Source organism: Octopus bimaculoides, chromosome 7, assembly GCF_001194135.2.
Source record: "Octopus bimaculoides isolate UCB-OBI-ISO-001 chromosome 7, ASM119413v2, whole genome shotgun sequence".
Taxonomy (NCBI): Eukaryota; Metazoa; Mollusca; class Cephalopoda; order Octopoda; family Octopodidae; genus Octopus; species Octopus bimaculoides.
This window is the reverse complement of record NC_068987.1, coordinates 61,267,311-61,287,857: the sequence shown is the minus strand read 5'-3', so window position 1 is coordinate 61,287,857 and position 20,547 is coordinate 61,267,311. Positions and strand designations below refer to the sequence as shown.

The following is a 20,547-nucleotide window of genomic DNA, read 5'->3' as shown; positions in this document are numbered from 1 at the left end:
ATATATATTGTAAACAAACTTAGAAGTATTGAGTAAGTTGATATTTTACAGAAAATAAAGGAATTCTCAAACACAGGATGGCTGTAGAGACAGCTTAAAAAATTGGGTAAATACCCTTTAGAAGATGGGAAAAAGTGGCCAGCAAGCCGCTACAGAGAATTTTTGAAACTGTCCTCACAGCTATCCTGTGTCTGAGAATTCTTTTATTTTCTGTAGACTGCGTGTGAGTGTGTATGTGTATGCATGCATGTATGTCTATGTATGTCAATTTATATATGTTTGTGTGTGTGTGTGGTTAATTGTTAACTAACTAGTTTTGTTCAGGAAAAAATAAGATTTGGGGTTAGGTCACTGCATCTTTCCATGTCATTAACACACAAATATGCAACAGTAAGTGTATCTATGCATACACATACACACAATCAGGTGTATTTTGATTACAGGTATATCCTTGTAGAATGGATCTTTTCATCAATGAAACATGTGTAAGGGTATTTTCAGTAAACTTATGAATGTATCTTTACTTTTTTTTTCTACATGTACTTTTGGTGGACATGAACATGCTACTTACAATATTAGCAATGGTTTTACGAACATGTAAACATGTAAAATGAGTGTTTGGGATGCATTCATAATATTTCATAAAGCAGCACAATTTCTGGACAGAACACTGCTGGTTATCTATGGAAACAAAGAAAAATAAATAAATAAATAAATAAATAAATAAATTAATAAATAAATAATGGGAGGAGCCAGTTTAGTTTTAAATTGGATATTTCAGACATGCATTTTCTGAAAAATAAATATTTTCTGCAAAATAAATATTAATTTGTGTAAGCTCATGTGGTGTTGGTATCAATGTATTTCTAGGACTGCAAGTCTTAGACAATATTACATGTCCCATAGTATACAAAATGATTAGCTATATGAGCAATATACCTCTTTGTTCATGCATTATTAGACTAATCCTGAGAGTCTGAAGTTGGAAGATCAATAAGAGGAAAAGCAATATAAACAATCATTTATATCACACACAAGAAATCTGAAATCAAAATCGAACCGAATCCAATGACTGGTACCTATGCCAACCTCTCCTTCATTGGACACTAAACTCTGCTTGCGAAGACCTGTTGGGGCAAGTGAAATTGAAATCGAAATTGAACAATATTTGATGACTGGCACTTGTGCCAGTGGAACACTAATAGCACTGTCTGAGAGTGTTCATTGCCAGATCAGCTATCTGGCTTCCGTGCTAGTGGCCCGTAAATAGCACCATTTGAGTGTAATCATTACCTTGTCGCCTTCTAGCACTTGTGCTGGTGGCACGTTAGAAAATCATTTGAGTGAGGTCTTTGCCAGTGCCACTGGACTGGCTCCTGTGCAGGTGGCACGTAAAACACACCTTTTGAACGAGGCCATTGCCAGTACCGTGTGACTGGCCCTCATACCGGTGGCATGTAAAAGCACCCACTACACTCTCGGAGTGGTTGGCGTTAGGAAGGGCATCCAGCTGTAGAAACTCTGCCAGACAAGTTTGGAGCCTGGTGCAGCCTTCTGGCTTGCCAGTCCTCTGTCAAATCGTCCAACCCATGCTAGCATGGAAAGCGGACGTTAAACGATGATGATGATGATGATGGCAAGAACATGTAGAATGATTAACGGCAGTGTATGCACAATGTTTCACCATGCAGCACAAGTTCTGGACAGAACATTGCTGTTTATCTGTAGAAAGTAACCATGTATCTCCTCTAAAGCAAGACACATGTTTCTGTCTCTCTGTCACACTCTAAGCTTTCATTATCTGGCACAAGATCACTTTCAATGCCACCCCCCCTCTCAAAGGATCTTTGTCTTGCAAATTACTTGGTGACCCTGGCAGTGCTGGTGCCATGTGAAACACATCCAGTCCACACTATAAAGTGGTTGGCATCCAATTTTAAAAAATAAAAAAACATGCCAAAACTAACCTTGCCTGTGTTAGTGCCATGTAAAAAGCACTCAGTCCACTCTGCAGTGTGGTTGGTGTTAGGAAGGGCATCCAGCTGTAAAAATCAAGCCAAAACAGACAGCGAAGTTTTCTGCCTAGCTAGCTCCTGTCAAACCATCCAACCCATGCAGACATGGAAAGCAGACATTAAATGATGATGATGATGATGATGATCTCTCTCTCTCTCTCTCTCTCTCTCTCTCTCTCTCTCACACACACACACATGGAACTCAGTTATCTGGTTAAGTTGCTGTAGTTTGGCCATAAAAACATGAAAATTGATGCACAAGGAAGAATTGACATAAGAAGAGTCAGTGTATTTGTATCATGTTGATAAACTGAAACAAAAACTGTCTACTTAAGAGCTTTCTGTTGACTATCAAAATCACAGGTGCTTGTGTGGAAGAGAAGTGTAGTCAGTGTCATCAACACATCTCTTGCAACAGTTATCTATTGAGCTAGCTGATACATTTCCTGATCCACATTAAGTGGCTAACTACCTAAGATAGTTATTCTAAATTCACTGGCGTCTCTAATGCCTAATTTTAAAAGTAGGCACACTCATCATGGTCTTTCATAATGTGAATTATTCATATCTGTAATGAAGCTAGAATAACTTTTCAGAATCTCATGCTCCCATGTTACTGAAACTATAACTTTCCAAATGTTGCAAAAAATGGTGCATTCATCTCAAGAACCCTATCATCATCATCATCATCATCGTTTAACGTCCGCTTTCCATGCTAGCATGGGTTGGATGATTTGACTGAGGACTGGTGAACCAAGAGGCGACACCAGGCTCCAATCTGATTTGGCAGAGTTTCTACAGCTGGATGCCCTTCCTAACGCCAACCACTCCAAGAGTGTAGAGGGTGCTTTTACGTGCTACCGGCACGAGGGCCAGTCAGGCAGTACTGGTAACGGCCACGCTCGAAATGGTGTATTTTACGTGCCACCTGCACAGGAGCCAGTCCATCGGCACTGGCAACAATCTTGCTCGAATGTCCCTTCATGTGCCAGGAAGGCGACATTGGTAACGATCACGCTGGTGTTATTTACGTGCCACCGTCATGGAAGCCAGACAGCTGCTCTGGCAATGATCGCGCTCAGACGGTGCTCTTCACTCTTATTAATATGCCATTTTAAATCCCAAAGTCAGATGTTGAAGGTGGCTGGACTGCAGTTGAGGAAATTCACTGCTTCTCTCAGACAACTTTATGTTGGATGCACATGTTGGAAGCCAGAACGATGCTCAGTGTGGAATGACCATGAACATTGTTTATTATGAATCCCTTTGTGGAGAATTGATTGTCTGTATTTCTGTAAGGGATAAGTTTATATTGAACTGTATATCCCTGTTAGCAGAAAATGCAATTGTTGCATTTCAAATAAATAATCCTTTCCACTATAGGCTCAAGGCCTGAAATTTTGGTGGAAGCTGGGATGGGGAGTACTAATTGAGTATGTCGACCCCAGTGCTCAACTGGTACTAATTTTTATTGACTCAAAAAGGATAAAAGACAAAGTTGACTTCTGCAGAATTTGGACTCAGAACATAAAGTTGGAAGAAATGCAGCAAAATAATTTTGTCTGAGATGTTAATGTTTCTGCCAGTTTGCCACCTTCAAATAATAATACATTAGGCAGAATTATGTTCAAAAAAATTATGTTCAAAAAAGTTATTTGTTTTCAGAACAATGCTAGTTATCTTGCTTGTGGTTGTGTGTGTGTAGAATATGATTATTTATGTTGATTTTTCTCTTATTGATCTTCCTATTCTGAAATTATTGTAATAACACAAGGATAAAGACGTATAATGATTTTGCATGCTGTGGGACATGCAATATATCTCTTAATACGCTATGATTTACTATCCTAGAAATATCTTGATATCAAATTAGCTTTCATAGATGAATATTTATTTTGCTATAATGATGCATGTAGGTGCATACAAATGAATCTCGCAATACTTACATGCATTTTGCCAAAATGATATTCATTCACAAACATTAATATACATATTTAGTATATACATAATACTTGGAGAAGAAGGGGAAGCAAAGACAGAATGCTTTCCTTTTTCCTTGCTCTCGTAGTATGATCTTTGATAATTTTTTCAAATATTTTTGATGGACTGCCATATAGCAAAATGAGCTGGTAGCCTGTAAAATATTGTTCTTAATAAATATGATATAGTCTCATTTCTATTATATAGTGCTCTATTTTGCATGTATGTATGTCTATATGTATGTGTTTGTATATGATTGGAATGGAAAGGATGAATGTTAAATAAAAGCTATCTTTTTTTTTTTTGAAACGGTTGGGTTTGTCTCATTGGGAAGGAATAACCTTGGTGTTTTATCCTTGGCAAATAGTAGTTGTGAACCCCTTTATTCAGAGGAAGGAATTAAACTCAAAGCAGCAAAATGGTTGTCTTTAAACATTTTCTTTGTTATTCTATTGTCTTAGTCATTTTCCATTCCTATTATTATAGAGTTTTTAGATGTTTTTCCCTCAACTTTTCTCATTACATGGACAAATGTATGTGTGCACGTGTGCATGTGTGTGTGTGTGTGTGTGTGTGTGTGTGTGTGTGTGTGTGTGTGTGTGTGTGTGTGTGTATTACGTGAAGAACTATAAAACTCTGTAACATGTTATACATCAAGAATTATTGAAATTGCTTTATTATCTGCTTGTTTATTGAAATTTTTTGTTCTTTTTTATTGTATGTTTGTCATGCCTGTTGTGATGTTGGTGCATCATTTAAAAAAAAAATATTGGCCTTGATTATTGTAAATATCTGTTTGTTATTTCTCTATTTTATAATTGTGTTCCGTTCATAATGAAATGTCCAATAGAAATGAAATAAGATTTCAGATAAGGAAACACTTTGTCTCCCACGTGAGTCACGTAGTAGGCAAAGTACAAAATTATTTCGATTCTAGAAAGTATTTTCTTAAAAATAAGATTACATATTTACATACACACTTGCACACTCTCTCTCATCCCCTCTCCCTGCAATGTTGTATGTCTTTGTAGTCTTATATACATTGCTATGGAACCCTAATTTCAAAGCACAGGCTTTGTTAAGGTTAGAACATTGAAACCTTGTAGTGTTAATGGAGGTAGCTGTAGATCTGTATCATTACTTATGAGCTGCAATGAGTTTTATTGGTATTCTGAGGCATTGCTTTAATACTAGTATACTTGAACTTACATGTTTAGGATAAATTTCTGCTAGAAATAGCAGCCAAATCGCCCTTATTATCTTAGAAAAAAAGGAAGAGATACAGCATGTCTGTAAAAAAGGGGGTCATAGTCATAACTGGAATGTCTTTGATATCAGGTTTCCTAGATCAGGGTTGACCTGGGGTTAAACACAGTCACAGCAGCAACATTGTTTCCAACTGTTTGATATGTGTTCCAGAACCACAGCCAATAATAAATAACATTTAAGTTTGTGAAGAAGCAGACATTAAGAACTCAGGTGTTGTCTCCTCATTGTCATGGATTGTTGATCTTGGAAGCTCTTCTCATAACTTGTTAACCACCATATTTAACAATATTTTCATAGATAAATGTTTTCAACACTGGTGTTTAGTTCCATTAGATTATGGGATGTAGGCTGGTATAATCTTTTATCTTACTTGAAGTGTTCATCACTAGAAACACTTTCTGTACTTCAAAGAATGAAGAAATAAAAGAACCTATTTTCCTCCCTTTCTTTTTCAGATATAAATGTGAATAACTGATTCAAGTGTTTGTTTATTGATGAGAAGGATCAAGATTTCAAGTTTCTCTTTTTTTAGTTTTGGAAATATACCATATTCTTGACATAAAAGTTTCAGTTTGTAACCATATGGTTTTATATGCCATTTCTACTGTGTTGCACCCTGTGCCTTTTGCTATAGCCTTGAGCCAACAGATACTTTTACAATGAAATTTGGTAAACAGAAACTGTGTAGAAGCCTTTGGTGTGTTTGTGTGTGTGTGTGTGTGTTTGTACTGAATCCATTCCAGCAATGGTGATGTGTTTAAGTCTCCTTTAAATAAAATGTCTGGCAAGTTCTTCGTGCAAAGGTGAGGAATAAAATATCTTTCTTGAAAAACTAGTAAGGAGTGGTGTTAAGAAGGGAATCTGACCACATAATATGGCATCAAGAAGTTTCATCTAGCCATGCAATATGGATATAGCAGATGTACCAAACAATAATGATTACCTCTTTGGGTTGATGAATCAGTTGTAAAAGCTGTTCCATTAATTGAACCCACAAAACATGCTGAACTGGATCCACTTTGCTCTGACTGCTATATCTTAGCCTGGACAGTCAAGCATTATATAACGGCACATATAGACTGGTTGTAAATCAGTTTGGAGTATAATTCACTTCATGTACTGAATCTATGGCTTGTCTCCAAATGTCTCATTGATTATCTCAACAACATGGATATACTAGAGCAGGCCTGACAGCTGCTACACACCAGCCAAAAGTGTAATAAGATCACTGGCTCCAGTGCATCTAGGGAACCTTCAGATTTACAGGTGTAACAAAGCTGCATTAAAACACCCACCCCTCCCACGCATATGCATTTGTGAACAACGCAAATGAGATCAGAAAATTTTGTCAATAACTTTCTGGTCTGAGTTATACTTTCCTTCTGGATTACAAACATGCATATATATATATATATATATATATACACACACACACACACACACACACACACACACACACACACACACACATATATATATATGTATGTATTTATCATGAGAATTTACTTCCAGTAATCATCTGGAATTGATTCAACATTATCTCTTCTACAGTTCACCATCTCATCACTGTACTGTACTTGTTTCTCCAGTATTTCCATAGATTTTTATCTGCAGTAAATCAATTGGGAATAGCTACACCGAAACCCTCTTTGCTTTTATTTATTTCATGCTCATCTCATACAACCAAACTCCACTACCTCCACTGCTGCCGATGTTGCCACCACCACCACCACCTTGTTTTAATGTCTGTTTTTCCATCTAAGCAAGGATTAGACATGTCTGCATTGCAGTATCTCTTCATATGTTTTAGTGTTGTGTTATTCTGCTTTTAAGATTCAATGCTTCAAGTTTGACTCAAACTATTCTCCCCATCTCTCAAGTTTTGTTTGGACTCCCTCTCTTTCTCCATCACCAATTCACAAGTGAACTTATTTATATCTGCTATTGTGTTGGCTCAACCTATTACTTGTCACTAAGGCAGACATCTAAAAGTTGTACAAACTCTCTTGTAATTTTACCATTTATTATTTATTCAAAAGACAAGGCAACCACCTGGTGGAATCATCAATGAGTTGGACGAAATGCTTAGCAGCTTTTCTTTCAGCTCTTTACTCTGAGTTCAAATTTCACCTAGGTTGACTTTGCCCTTCATCCTTTCGGGGTTGATGAAATAAGTACCAATTGAACTGTGAGGGTGATATAATTGGCTTACACCTTCCCTTAAAATTGCTGGCCTTGTGACAAAATTTGAAGCCATTTTTTATTCTAAAAATGTAGTGAATGTCAAGGTTAAAGTGTGTGTGGGTTGCTCAAGAGTCACTCTATCTGTGATGAGTTATCATGTTTTTTTATCATGTTCCCATCATGGCAGTTATTTGCGCTGAAACCACCTCAGCCATGCTAGTGTAGAAAAATCCATATTGTTGTTGATTACCATTGAATCATCTGGTAGTCTGTACTTATGGGCATCCTGCCAGTTTCAGGATCTTTTGAACAAGGATATATTTAATCTGTTAGTATATATTTAAATCTGATATATTTAAACTGACCATATGTGGCCCAAATTCTACCTGTTTTATGATCAGATTGACCAGAACTGACCTCTCACACCTACCCTACAATGTCATTGTAAAGATAAGCAATCACATCATTGAAATCTCGGAGCTTCAAGATAATACATGATTATTTCAAAACAATATGAATAAGCTGTAAATTTGACTGAGTAATCTGAATGCTCAAAGGGTATGTGATATTCCGTTTCCTACTCTAGACCAGTGCTCCACAACCGTTATGCTACAGCACACTGGTGTGCCGTGAGATGATACTAGGTGTGCCACGGTGTAACTTGAATATAATCTTTTTCCCTATACTTTTAGTTATATTTTTTGTTCAGGTGTGCTGCCGAATTTTGAAAAGAATATAAGTGTATTGCAAGTGAAAAAAGGTTGTGGAGCATTGCTCTAGACCCATGGCATTCTCTGGACTTAGCACTGACAGATTACAAAACACTTGTTAATTAAAGAGTCTTTTATCATTTCTGTGGCGTTGTATGCAAGTGAAACATGGAGGTGAACGGACAAGTTTTGCAATATGGGGAGTGATTTTCATTGTCAGTACCTTAGAAATATTCTGAAGCTCACCTAACATGACCACATCACAAACGATGAAACCATGAGAAGAGCTGGCCGACGTATACTGTAAGTCACCATAACAGCCAGATGAAGGAAGTTGTTTGGCTAATGTTTTGTGCTTACTTTTGGAGAGATTGGCAAGGACAGCTGTTGAGTGGACAGTTGAAGGAGAAAGGAGGTGGTGGGTGTCACATGAAAAGGAGGGTGTAGTATGGTTCAGGTTACCACATGGAGAACTATCATATCATTGCTTGATGCTCTTTGAGTAAATAGAGATAGCATAAACTAACATATTTATACAGTGCTCCCACTGATTACAGCAGTGAACTCTGCATAAATATGGTTTCTATTTATAGCTATACTGTTTACGTTATAGAAAATTAAGTCTCATGGTTATAAACACACTGCATGACCAGTGTGTTTATAACCAGTGAATTATCAATACTTGGTTGTTAGTCAGAAATTATATCAGCACTTCTAAGTAAGAATCTCTCTCGATTCCCTAAATCAATTAGATCAATCAGTTAGATGATATTTGCATGATTTTAAAGTATCTGTTGCTATAGTTTATTGAAATAAATATCAAGCATATATAGTTAAGACTCAAGGTTTTGGTTATCATTTACTCTTGACTATCCTTTATGCGTAGGTGTATGTAGATTGTTCAGTATAAATGATTGAATGTACTATAAAACTCCCATCAAACTACAGCTTCATTTTTATGATACACTGCCTAGATATAAATTGTGTGTGTGTGTGTTACTTTTTATGGATTCCTGAATGTAAATCTATATATGTATTAATATCGATTCATTATCGTTGTTGTAATCATGTTGTTATCTATAGTTTTATGTTGATTTTTCTCTGCTCTGTTGATAGTGTTTGTGTCAGTGAGTGAATGAGTGTGTGTGCATACTGAAACAATCAAATAGTATTCTCATGTATGAATGTAGCTCATAATACAAAAATATAATGAATATTATATCAATTCTTTCATAAAGAGGTTTATTTTTCAAGTGCTTTCATGTAGTATTTGTATATTTGTGACAGTTATATCTATTTACTGTGGATTATATTCCTTACTATATATATATGTGTGTGTGTGTATATATATATATATATATATATATATATATATATATATTGGGTCATCCCATAAATAATGCGTTTTTTTTCAATTGCATGAATTAAAAGTCGGAGGGGGACGGGATAAACTACTTACATCAACTTGCTATAAAAGCAGGTAGTAATTTTACCTTGTCCTTATTCTTAGTGCAAGTTTGAAGAGTAGAGTTCGATTTTAACAGTTATTTTTCAAGGCTATAATGGACGGGACAAAGGAGCATAATTGACATACTTTGCTTTATGAGTTCAATAAAGGCAACAACACAACGGAAAGTGCAAGGAATATTAATGCAGTATATGGGGATTGGACAATAAGCGTAAGCCAGGGTTCACGGTAGTTCCAGAAATTCGGAGCTGGAAACTACAGCCTATAAGACGAGATAGATGGAAGAGCAGTGTAGAAAATGAAGGAAAGTATATTTTAGATTAAAAAAGAACTATTGTATCATCTACACATGCAGCTGTGGCTTATAGTTGCTTCTATGGCTCTGTGATTATGAAGTTTGTTTCCGAATCATATGGTTTCATGTTCAGTTCTACTGCATGGCATCTTGGGCAAGTGTCACTTACTGTAGCTTTGGGTCAACTAAAGACTTGTGAGGAGATTTGGAAGTCTGGTGTGTTTGAGTTTGTGTCACATTGCCTTGACATCTTGTAATATTTGTCAACAAGCTTCACAGTCATATATGTTCACTTTTAATCGTCTGTGAAACCATGTTCAACCATGAGGTACTATATGGATTGGCTACAGGAAGGGTATCCAGCCTTAGAAAATCTGCTTCAGTGAAATTTGTCTGGCCCCTGAAAGCATTGAAAAGTGTGTGTCGAAATGTGTTTTGATTTTTACATTTTAACCCTTTTGACACCAACCTGCCTGAGACTGCTCCAAGTTCTATGACATAAACTTACTGTTTCAAAGTGGTTTAAATTATAATCTTCCATCATAATTTCATGCTAATTAATGTTCCAGTTTGATAATGAGAAAGTTATTTTACTAAATTCTTCATTATTTTAAAAATTGATTGAAACAAAGGCAGCATATGTTAACAGAAAATATGGTAACAAAAGGGTTTAAACACTGTATATTTGATATGACTGCCAAAATACTTTTATGCAGTTGTATCATTTTAGCTTTTATGGAATTGGAATTTTACAGCCATTATAAGCAAAGGTATATTTTCTTTATAGATTCACTTTAAAAAAACAAAACAGTTACAATTTTAAATTATCATAAACATACAAGAAATAGTAACAAAATACACATAGCATGAAGTACAGCGTAATAGGTTACTTTTAGTTATTAAAAGATTAAGCTAGCATTAACCAAGAAAACATTGATTAATTCTATCTTAATCTTTTAATATCTAAAATTCAGAAACACTGTTGAATGTGGTCTCCTATACAGGGGCAAGGGAAGGAGTGCTGCTTATTACTTCTTATCAACCTTGCCATGTTTGTTATATTTATTCACCTTTGGCTTAAAAATAGCTACATAAGTTACATGACATTCTATAAAACATTTCCTGGCCTTGATTATGGTACTGACTGTTTCAGTGTGTGATATAAGCACGTTTATTTTCTTTTTATTGTCCCTTTTGTTTTGTTTGTTCTTTTGTTCTGTTCACACTTGGACTCCTACTAACCTAAGTTACTACTCCTTGTAAATGTTGTTTTGTGTTGTCGATTCCTCCTACTAAAAACACAGAAGAAATTCAAAACAAAGCTCATACTTAGCTTCTGTGCTAATATAAATAAATGTTGTCATTAGTTAGCCTCCTCCTAGCCCAGTATTTTCTGCTTTAAGAACCTCATCTTATTTTAAGATTATTTTAAATAAATTTATTTATCATTTAAATCTTTTATGTCGTGTTTTTTTTTTTAAATGTTTGTAAAATCACAAAATATAAAGAAAAAACAATTTATGTAACAAAATTAAAATCTGTCATCTTGATATCTTTGCATTTCCCCCTTAAAGTTGCATTTCCTTAGATTATTAAGTCAATCATATTTAATTTGTGTTTCATTTTCTATCCATAAATTTCTTTTTGCAGAGTTCACTTTTCATCAGCTCTTCAAGTTTACAGGGTGCTTGTTACACACATCGAAAAATCTGCCACATTCTACTTTCAGCTTATGAAAGTTTACAAGAAACCTTTGTAAGCTATAGTAAGTTAATGTCAAACCTACCTACTGTTGGTAAGTATTTTAACTAGGTATATCAGACCAATGTATAAAAAGAGCAATGTTTTATTATTGCTTTCTGTGATATTTTTGAGACTTAGAAGATGGTACTGAGATTGTTTAATGCAAGATTTATGTATTTATACCTTTCATTACTATATTTCTCTTGAAATATACTGCTGTTGATTCATTCGATTTTGAAATTAATGAAGACTTTTGTAAGATAACTTGTTGTTAATTAGCTGGTGTATGGAAAATAAATTAACTTGAAATTATGATGGAAGTTTTACATTTAAATCGCTTTAAAACAAAGTATTTGTATCATAGAGTCTGAAGCAATCTCAGACAGCAATGCAGTGTTAGCATGCCGGGTAAAATGCTTAGTGGCATTTCATCCATCTTTATGTTCTGAGTTCAAATTCCACCGAGGTTGACTTAACTTTTCATCTTTACAGGATTGATTAAATAAATGCCAGTTGGGAACTGAGGGCCAATGTAATCGACTTGTCCCCTCCCTTGAAATTGTTGGCCTTGTACCAAAATTTGAAACAATATTTTAAAGACAAGGCAAATTACCTGACTGCGTTCACCTTATAGAGAAATAGATATTCTGTCCCACTCCATTGTAATATGGTTCTTCAGTTGTTATATAATACTTGCTTCAGCTTTTCAGAACCAACAAAATATACCAATATAGAAAATATGGATATTAAAAATATGATTTATTGCCATCATTGTCATTGGTGTTGTTTTCCATGTTTGCATGGGTTGAAAAGATCTACAGTATGGCACTTCGCTATTCTTTTTGTCCTCGGGATATATATATATAATAAAAAGTATACACTAACAAGTGTTTAGTCAGGTATTCTAATGTTTCTACCCCTTAACAACTGTATTTAATAGCACTCATAAAATAAGCTGACATGAAATGTGATTTTGCTGGAAATGATTAATGACGTTCTTATTTTTTATTTTTATTTTTATTCTTTTTTTTTTCCCCAGAGAGGAAAGATTGTCATACCAAACTAGAAGAATTAATGAAAGTTTTACAGGTAAGTAAACAACCATTTGCCTGAAAGTTCTTTTCAAGTTTTCTTATATACTTTTTCTTTCCTACATGTTCAGTCTATCTGTTGTTAAACAGACAAGTTTCTTTGTAGCTCCTTTTTTTTTTTATTATAGGATAAATTAGAATATTAAAAAAAAAGAGTATCTCTTCTGTTTTTTTTTTTTTTTAATATCATAAATGTAGATTTGTAACTTAAATAGCCCCAACATATTTTTGTCAAGTGGGGTGAAGATTTTCAATTAGTGTTTGACCTTAAGTGTCAAACAAGAATTACTTTCTGGCAAGATGCTGGAGATGAAAATATTAAAGACATTCTGATTTTAATGCATGGAAATTGAATTTTTTTTTTATTTCCCATCAATGTTTTATAATTTGATAAAATAAAGCTGGTTAGTATTTTTAGCATCAAATAAACTGAAATAGACTTAGAGTTTTTATATGTGATGTAATTTGGTAGGCTTAGAGTTTTTATATATGATGTAATTTGAAACAACAAGCCAGTGTTTTGACCCTTTTGTTACCATATTTCTACCTTTCCCTGTAATTAATTTTGAAAATAATGAAGAATTTTGTAAAATTACTGTCCTTATTAAGCTGCTGTCTAAGATAGTGAAGCTGGCAGAATTGTCAGCACGGACAAAATGCTGCTAAGCATTTTGTCTGTCTCTATGTTCTGAGCTCAAATTCTGCTAAAGTCAACTTCATCCTTTCAGGTTCAGTGAAATAAGTACTGGTTGAACTCAGGGGGTTGATGTAATTGACAAATCCCATCCCTTAAAAATTCCAGGCCTTGTACTTGTAGTGGGAATGAATATTAAGCTGTTGTTTGGAACATAAGATTAACAAGAAATTGTTTTGGAAGGTAATAATTTAGATCACTTTGTAGTCTCAAGCAGGTTGGTATCAAAAAGGTAAACAGTTCTTTTCAATCAAGTCATATGCCTTCACCCTATAGCATTTAAACTGGCCATATCAGGGCCAAATATTCTACCTATTTTATATTGAAACCAGCCAGATCTAGCCTCTTGCACCTGTCCTATAATGCTATTCTAAAGATAAACTGAGACAAGGTATGTATCATCATCATCATCATTTAACATTCACTTTCCATGCTGGCATGGGTTAAACAGTTTGACTGGAACTGGTAAGCAGGAGATCTGCAGCAGGTTCCAGTCTGATTGGGCATGGTTTATATGACTGGATGCCCTTCCTAATGCCAACCACTTCAAGAGTGTAATGAGTGCTTTTTACATTCCACCAGTACAGGTGCCATTTACATGATACCAGCAACAACCACGACTACGATTTCACAGGTGCCATTTACATGATACTGGCAATGGCCATGACTACAGTTTTACTTGGCTTGATGAGCCTTGTCAAGTACAGCATATCGTGAAAAGTCTCAGTCATTTGTCATCACCTCTATCAGGCCCAACATTTGAAGATCATGCTTCACCACCTAGTCCCTTGTCTTCTTGGGTCTACCTCTTCCACACGTCCCTTCCACTTCTTTACACAGCTGTCCTTCTCAAAACGCATTGCATGACCATACCAGCACATTTGTCTCTCTTACACACCACATCTGATGCCTCTTATGCCCAATTTTTCCCTCAAGACATTTACGCTCTGTTGTACATGCACACTGATACATTTACATTTCATCATCATCATCATTTGACATCCGTTGTCCATGCTAGCATGGGTTGGACGGTTTGACCGGGCTGGCACACTGGAAGGCTGCACCAGGCACCTCTCTGGTTTAGCATGGTTTGCTATGGCTGGATGCCCTTCCTAACGCCAACCACTCCGAGAGTGTAATGGGTGTTTTTATGTGCCACCAGCACAGGTACCATTTGTGTGGCTCTGATATCTGCCATGACTGCGATTTTGCTCAGCTTGATGGGCCTTCTTCTCAAGCATGACATAATGCCAAAGGTCTTGGTCATTGCCTCCATGAGGCCCGACACTCAAAAGGAACTCACCCATTTTGCCTCCATGAGGCCCAACGTTCAAAGGTTGATTTTCTTATGTGCCACCAGCACGGGTGCACTTGGCTTGATGGGTCCTCTTAAGTAGAACACATTGCTACAGATTTCGGTCACTAGTCATTGCTTCACCACCTCGTCCCATGTCTTCCTGGGTCTACCTCTACCACATGTTCCTTCTACAGTTAAAGATTGGTACTTCTTTACACAGCTGTCCTCATCCATACGCATCACATGACCATACCAGTGCAGTTGTCTCTCTTGCATATCACATCTGATGCCTCTTATGCCTAACTTTTCTCTCAAGATGCTTACACTCTGTCGAACATGCACACTGACATTGCACATCTAGTAAAGCATACTGGCTTCATTTCTCTCAAACCTATGCATGTCCTTGGCTGTTATAGCCCATGTTTCACTGCCATGCAGCGTAGCTGTTTGCACACAGGCATCAAACAATCTGCCTTTCACTTTGAGTGAGAGGCCCTTTGTTGCCAGCAGAGGTAGAAACTCTCTGAACTTTGCTCAACCTAATCTTATTCTCATGGCTATGCTCTCAGAACATCCACCTCCACTACTAACCTGGTTGCCTAGATACCAGAAGTCAACTACTACCTCTAGCTTGCCCCCCTGGCAGTTGATGGAGTCTATTTTACGCACATGTTCAGCATTTATTATGCCTGTGCACCTTTCGCATACAAAAGTTAGTTTCTCTGTTAGCCTTCCTTTGATGTTGCTGCACTTTTTGTGTGTCCAAAGCTTACACTGAGTGCTTCTTATTGGAGTTTCTACCTTTTCTACAGATTGAGCAGGCCATCTACCTGAGGAATTTGTGATTTGTCTGCCTTCCTACTTACTGTGACTTTGGTTTTGCTAGGTGAACTCTAAGGCCCTTTGATTCTAGGCCTTGTTTCCATACCTGGAACTTCTTCTCTAGCTCAAACAGTAATCTGAATGCTAAAGGGTTTATCTGTGGTAACTCCAATTTATTTCTGTTTCATCAAATTTCCAAGTAGATTGTTGTTCAGCATTATCAAATAGTTCTACGATCAAAGTCATTTCAGCTGTGACCATCAAGTCTTCTTTTCTTTTTCAAACAGTAATGAGAAAAATTTGATTGCTATTTCTAGTAGGTTGAGCACTCACATTGAAACTGCTTTATTGGGAGTGATGTAAGTCAGAAAATCTTACAATATGCCTTTTAGTAATGAACTTTTAGTGATGAATCCTGACTCTAGTGTTATAACTGTAAGTTTCTCTTGTTTTAAAATCACTCTATAAAGACTACAAGTAAGTTCACCACCATCAATTCATTGCAGGAGAGTTCTCCACCATTTATTCACCCTGAAGAAAGTTTACTGTGTAGTAGTATAATTATTCTTTTATTGTGAACTTATCTCTCCATAAACTTTCCTGGCGATGAACATTCCTTATGGTGAACTTTCCCTGCAGTGAATTGATGATGGTGAACTTTCCAGACATGTTCGATAAGACCTTGTGGTGTGAAGATATTTCTCCAGAACATTTGTTTAACCCTTTAGCAATTAAACCAGCCATATGTGGCCAAAATATTCTGCCTATTTTATGCTCAAACTGGCCAGATCCAGGCCCTCACACGTCATTGTAAAATAAACAATCACTTCATTGACATCTTGAAGTTATAAGATAATGTAGGATCAATTCAAAACAATGTGAATATATAAACATTGCATTTGATAGAGTAATCTGAAAACTAAAGGGTTAATTTTGATCTAGGAAACTAATTAGTATGGGTTTGATATGTCCCATTTTGCTATCAATAAATGAATGTCCTTGAAGATGTATTTCTCAGATAGATTGATTCAAGAAATATGTATTTTATAAAACTTGGAATTCCTAAAAATATTTTCCTTTTTCTTTCTTTTTATATTTTCGAGATATTTTGATGTTTTATGGCTAAACTAGAGTTATGGAGTTTCTATTATTTTATTATTAATTTCCCTTATTCTTATATGATTTTATTAGGTAAAGAAATAAGACCCTTGAAATGCAGATAGACATAGGAGTAATAAGTGTAAACTATGCTATGTACATGTGTGTGTGTGTGTGTGTGTGTGTGTGTGTGTGTGTGTGTGTGTGTGTGTGTGTATAAACTTTATAGTGGTGTAGAAATTTCATGTATTAATAAAAGAAGTTGGGGATCAGGATTTGGATAAATATTATTTATTGAGCACTTTTATCCCCTTCAGGGATTCATCATGATGAATCCCTGAAGGAGATGGAAGTGCTCAGCAAATGATATTACCTTTTTTTATTAATATATAAAATCTGTACACCACTACAAAATTTACACACTCTCTCTTGCTCTCTCTCTCTCTCTCTCTCTCTCTCTCTCTCTCTCTCTCTCTCTCTCTCTCTCTCTCTCTCTCGCTCTCTCTCCATTCCTCCCTCACCCCATAGGTTTCTCATTTCTTGATTGGGATTTACTTAAACTGAGATATTGGATGTAATTGTCTTTACTTTTCATTATCAACATGATTGCGTTCTTTTTCTATCATAATTACCAATAATGCCTACATTTTTTTAATTAACAACTAACAGATCACTTGGAAAATCTTTACGGATTGAATGGATAATAGGAATGTTTACAATTAAACAGTTTAGATTAATAAAAAAGACATCATACATTAAAATAAATCTCCCTACTCTCCGTTCTCTTTTTCCATTTGTTTCTCTTGTCCTCTGGCAGTTCCTAAATCTGTACAACTATTACTTGTTTATTCATTATTCTGTTCTGTGATCTTCATTTCATCAGCTTTTGTACAACATTCACTCCTCATTCATCCTTAGCCACTTAAGATGTCTCACTTCCATCTCATCTTTTGCTGCCTGTTCTCATCATCATCATCACCATCATCATTTAATGTCTGTTGTCCATGCTGGCATGGGTTGGGCGGTTTGACCAGAGCTGGTAAGTTGAGGGCTGCACCAGACTCCAGTCTGACTTGGCATGGTTTCTATGGCTGGATGCCCTCCCTAACATTAACCACTCCAAGAGTGTAACAGGTGCTTTTATGTGCCAGTTGCATGATACCAGTATCTGCCATGGTTACAATTTCACTTGGCTTGATGGGTCTTCTACTCAAGTATGATATATTGCCAAAGGTCTCAGTCATTTGTCATTACTTCCGTGAGGCCCAGTACTCAAAAGGAGCTTCTTATGTGCCATTGGCACAGGTGTTCTGTTTGTATTAACTTAGTGTAAGCCTCATTCATACATTTTAAAACACAAGGTATTTTTTCTTATACAAACTACTTGACTGCAAAATTGGGTTATAACTTAATCCTTTTAATACAAACTTGCTTGAAACAGCTCCAAGTTCTATAATGCAAATTCTCCATTTTAACCTCTTTGCAATTAAACCAGCCAAAATATTCTACCAAGCCTATGTTTAAATTGATCATATTCAGCCTCCCACACCTTTCAATGTCATTCTAAAAGTAAACACTTGCAAGATTGAAATCTTAAAACTAAAAGATAATGCATGATAAATTCAGAATATTGTGAATTAATAAGTTTTACATTTGACAAAATAATATGAATGCTAAAGGGTTAAAGTGATCAAAATTACAATCTTCCTTTAAGTTCCTGTTAATTTATTTTCTAGACACGAGCTAAATAATGACAAAGTTATTTTAATAAATTTTTCATTGTTTTCAAAATTAATTGAAAAAAGAGGTAGTGTATTTCAACAGGGATATGGTAACAAAAGGGTTAAGACAAAATTTGTTTTGTTAAGGTTATCTCTACAGATTTTCTATAGAAATTATAGCCAGCACTGATTTTTGTTATGGCATTTCATATCTGATATGCCTAATGTAAACAACCATAAGATCAAAGATGAGAAATGGATAATGGGTGTAGCACTGCTAACACAGTATTGACTTATAAAAGTATTTAATATACTTTGTAGTATAGTATGGTTGCATAACAAAATATGGTGACCCAACAGGTGTTCATTAAGGCTTGTCAAGATTTCAGATTGTGATGTCCAAGCATTTGGACATATTAACCACAAAGCTTTTATGATTCAAAGTAAAAGACTTTCAGATGGACTAATTTTGTAAAGCAGTGTTTATCGAAAAAATAACCCCAAATTGAGTGACTTTTTGTATTAAAAGATGGTTTATATCTATTAATTATTTGTTTACAGAAATTTGATAATGAGGAAGATCTTCTGGAACGGGCAAGTACCCATGTAACACAACTGTGTGCTGAGAATGTCATTCTATGGAACCAGTTCTTGGATACTATCAATTTAGATTCCTTTGTTATATATCAGCTTGCTTCTGATCATCATCAGCAACGGGTAGGAACTTCAAACATTATGCAGTGATTTTCTTGGTTCTGTTGTTCTTTATTTATTTATTTTTAAAATTCCAATGATGTTTCAGCAAGTAGTCTATGTTGAAACATTACTGATCAGTTTTTTTCCCCAAATTTGCTTTACTTTTGATGCTTTTTGACCAATGGAATTGTTACCATTATTTTTCTTTTAACTGTATCTGGGCTTCTACAGAATTTCTTCCTGTTTAAATCATGGAATGGGTGTATGCCCATTCCAAAAAGTTTTAGAATGGCCAGTACAGATTTAAAGAGAGGAGTGGTTGTTGAAGAAAATGTGTTTGTCTCTCCTCCCACTTTGTGCATGGATTAATACTGTAATAGTTCTTTTGCGTATTCTGTAGTAAGTGGGCAATTTGAGGTGGGAGTTACTCCCATTCAAAGTAGTCATGAAAGCAACAATAATAATATCCTTCATTCATGTCACTGGATTGTTACATGAATGAAAGATGAATTCAAAAGAAAAGAAGATGCAGTTAAAAATTATGAGAACAATATTCACCCTGGGGTTGTGTCACTCTTAGCAGAAGAAACCTTGTGTATTATAAGAAAGGCCTATCCTCTATGAGTACATTGGTCATACAGTCTGCAGCTGTGTTTATTGTCTGTCTCTCTTTCTCCATCCATTGTGTTCATTAGATTTTATTGTTTGGTTACTCAATAGGCAGAAATTATAGGACATCAGTATCAATGCCTCAGTATTTAATAAAATTTGTGTAAAAAGATGATATTCTCTGAGGATCAGTGAGTCTTGATGTTTCTGGTAGGACTTTTCTTGAAAAAAATAAATGCAAGTGTCTTGGAAGGTTGTGAATGGCATAGTTAAAGTAGAGGAGCATAGAACAGTGGTGGCAGGGAGAGGGGAGACTCTAGAATCCATGAAAACTAGTGATAATCTGTGCCAGTATAAAACAAGTCATGAACTTTGTAAAAGAAACTGGGAATGAGAAATGTTTTGAAAGGCTTTCCACACATGTCTCATATCTTCAAAGAAGAGTCCTGTCTGGAACATTGGAGCTTAACTCACCTGTCCTTACAGAAAACAAATTTATCTTATTCTACAAATTATATATTAGATGGTATTTGTCAGTGGAGACAACCACTAGTTTCATCAACTTCTAATTATTTTTCCTTATGCTGTTTATGTCCACATCTATATATTCTATGCACCCTACCACCAAGTTAATTTAACTTTACATCCATCATGGACAGGTATGTACTGTTATCAATTCAGTTAATTACCAGTTGTCAATTGGGTATGTGCAAATGCAAGAAATATCTATGTCTGCCCATTCATCCATCCCCTGTTCTTAAGTGTTAAGCTAATACAATATTTGTTGAAACTTGTTTCTCCAATGTTGTCTTCTTTCAATTTTGTATTTATTGCTTTCATTATATATATATATAT

The 20,547-nt window shown here is 35.5% G+C and overlaps 1 protein-coding gene across 1 annotated transcript in view; it reads left to right on the top strand.

Annotated features, from left to right (window-relative positions):
* The window catches only part of LOC106874649 (protein FAM135A), a 303,488-nt gene that overhangs the window by 217,561 nt on the left and 65,380 nt on the right, over nt 1-20,547 (top strand). Inside the window, exons 11-13 of the mRNA XM_052969428.1 lie at nt 11,572-11,716; nt 12,704-12,753; nt 18,949-19,127. Of these exons, the coding sequence (XP_052825388.1) occupies nt 11,572-11,716; nt 12,704-12,753; nt 18,949-19,127 (374 nt within the window). The remainder of the gene's footprint in view (nt 1-11,571; nt 11,717-12,703; nt 12,754-18,948; nt 19,128-20,547) is intronic.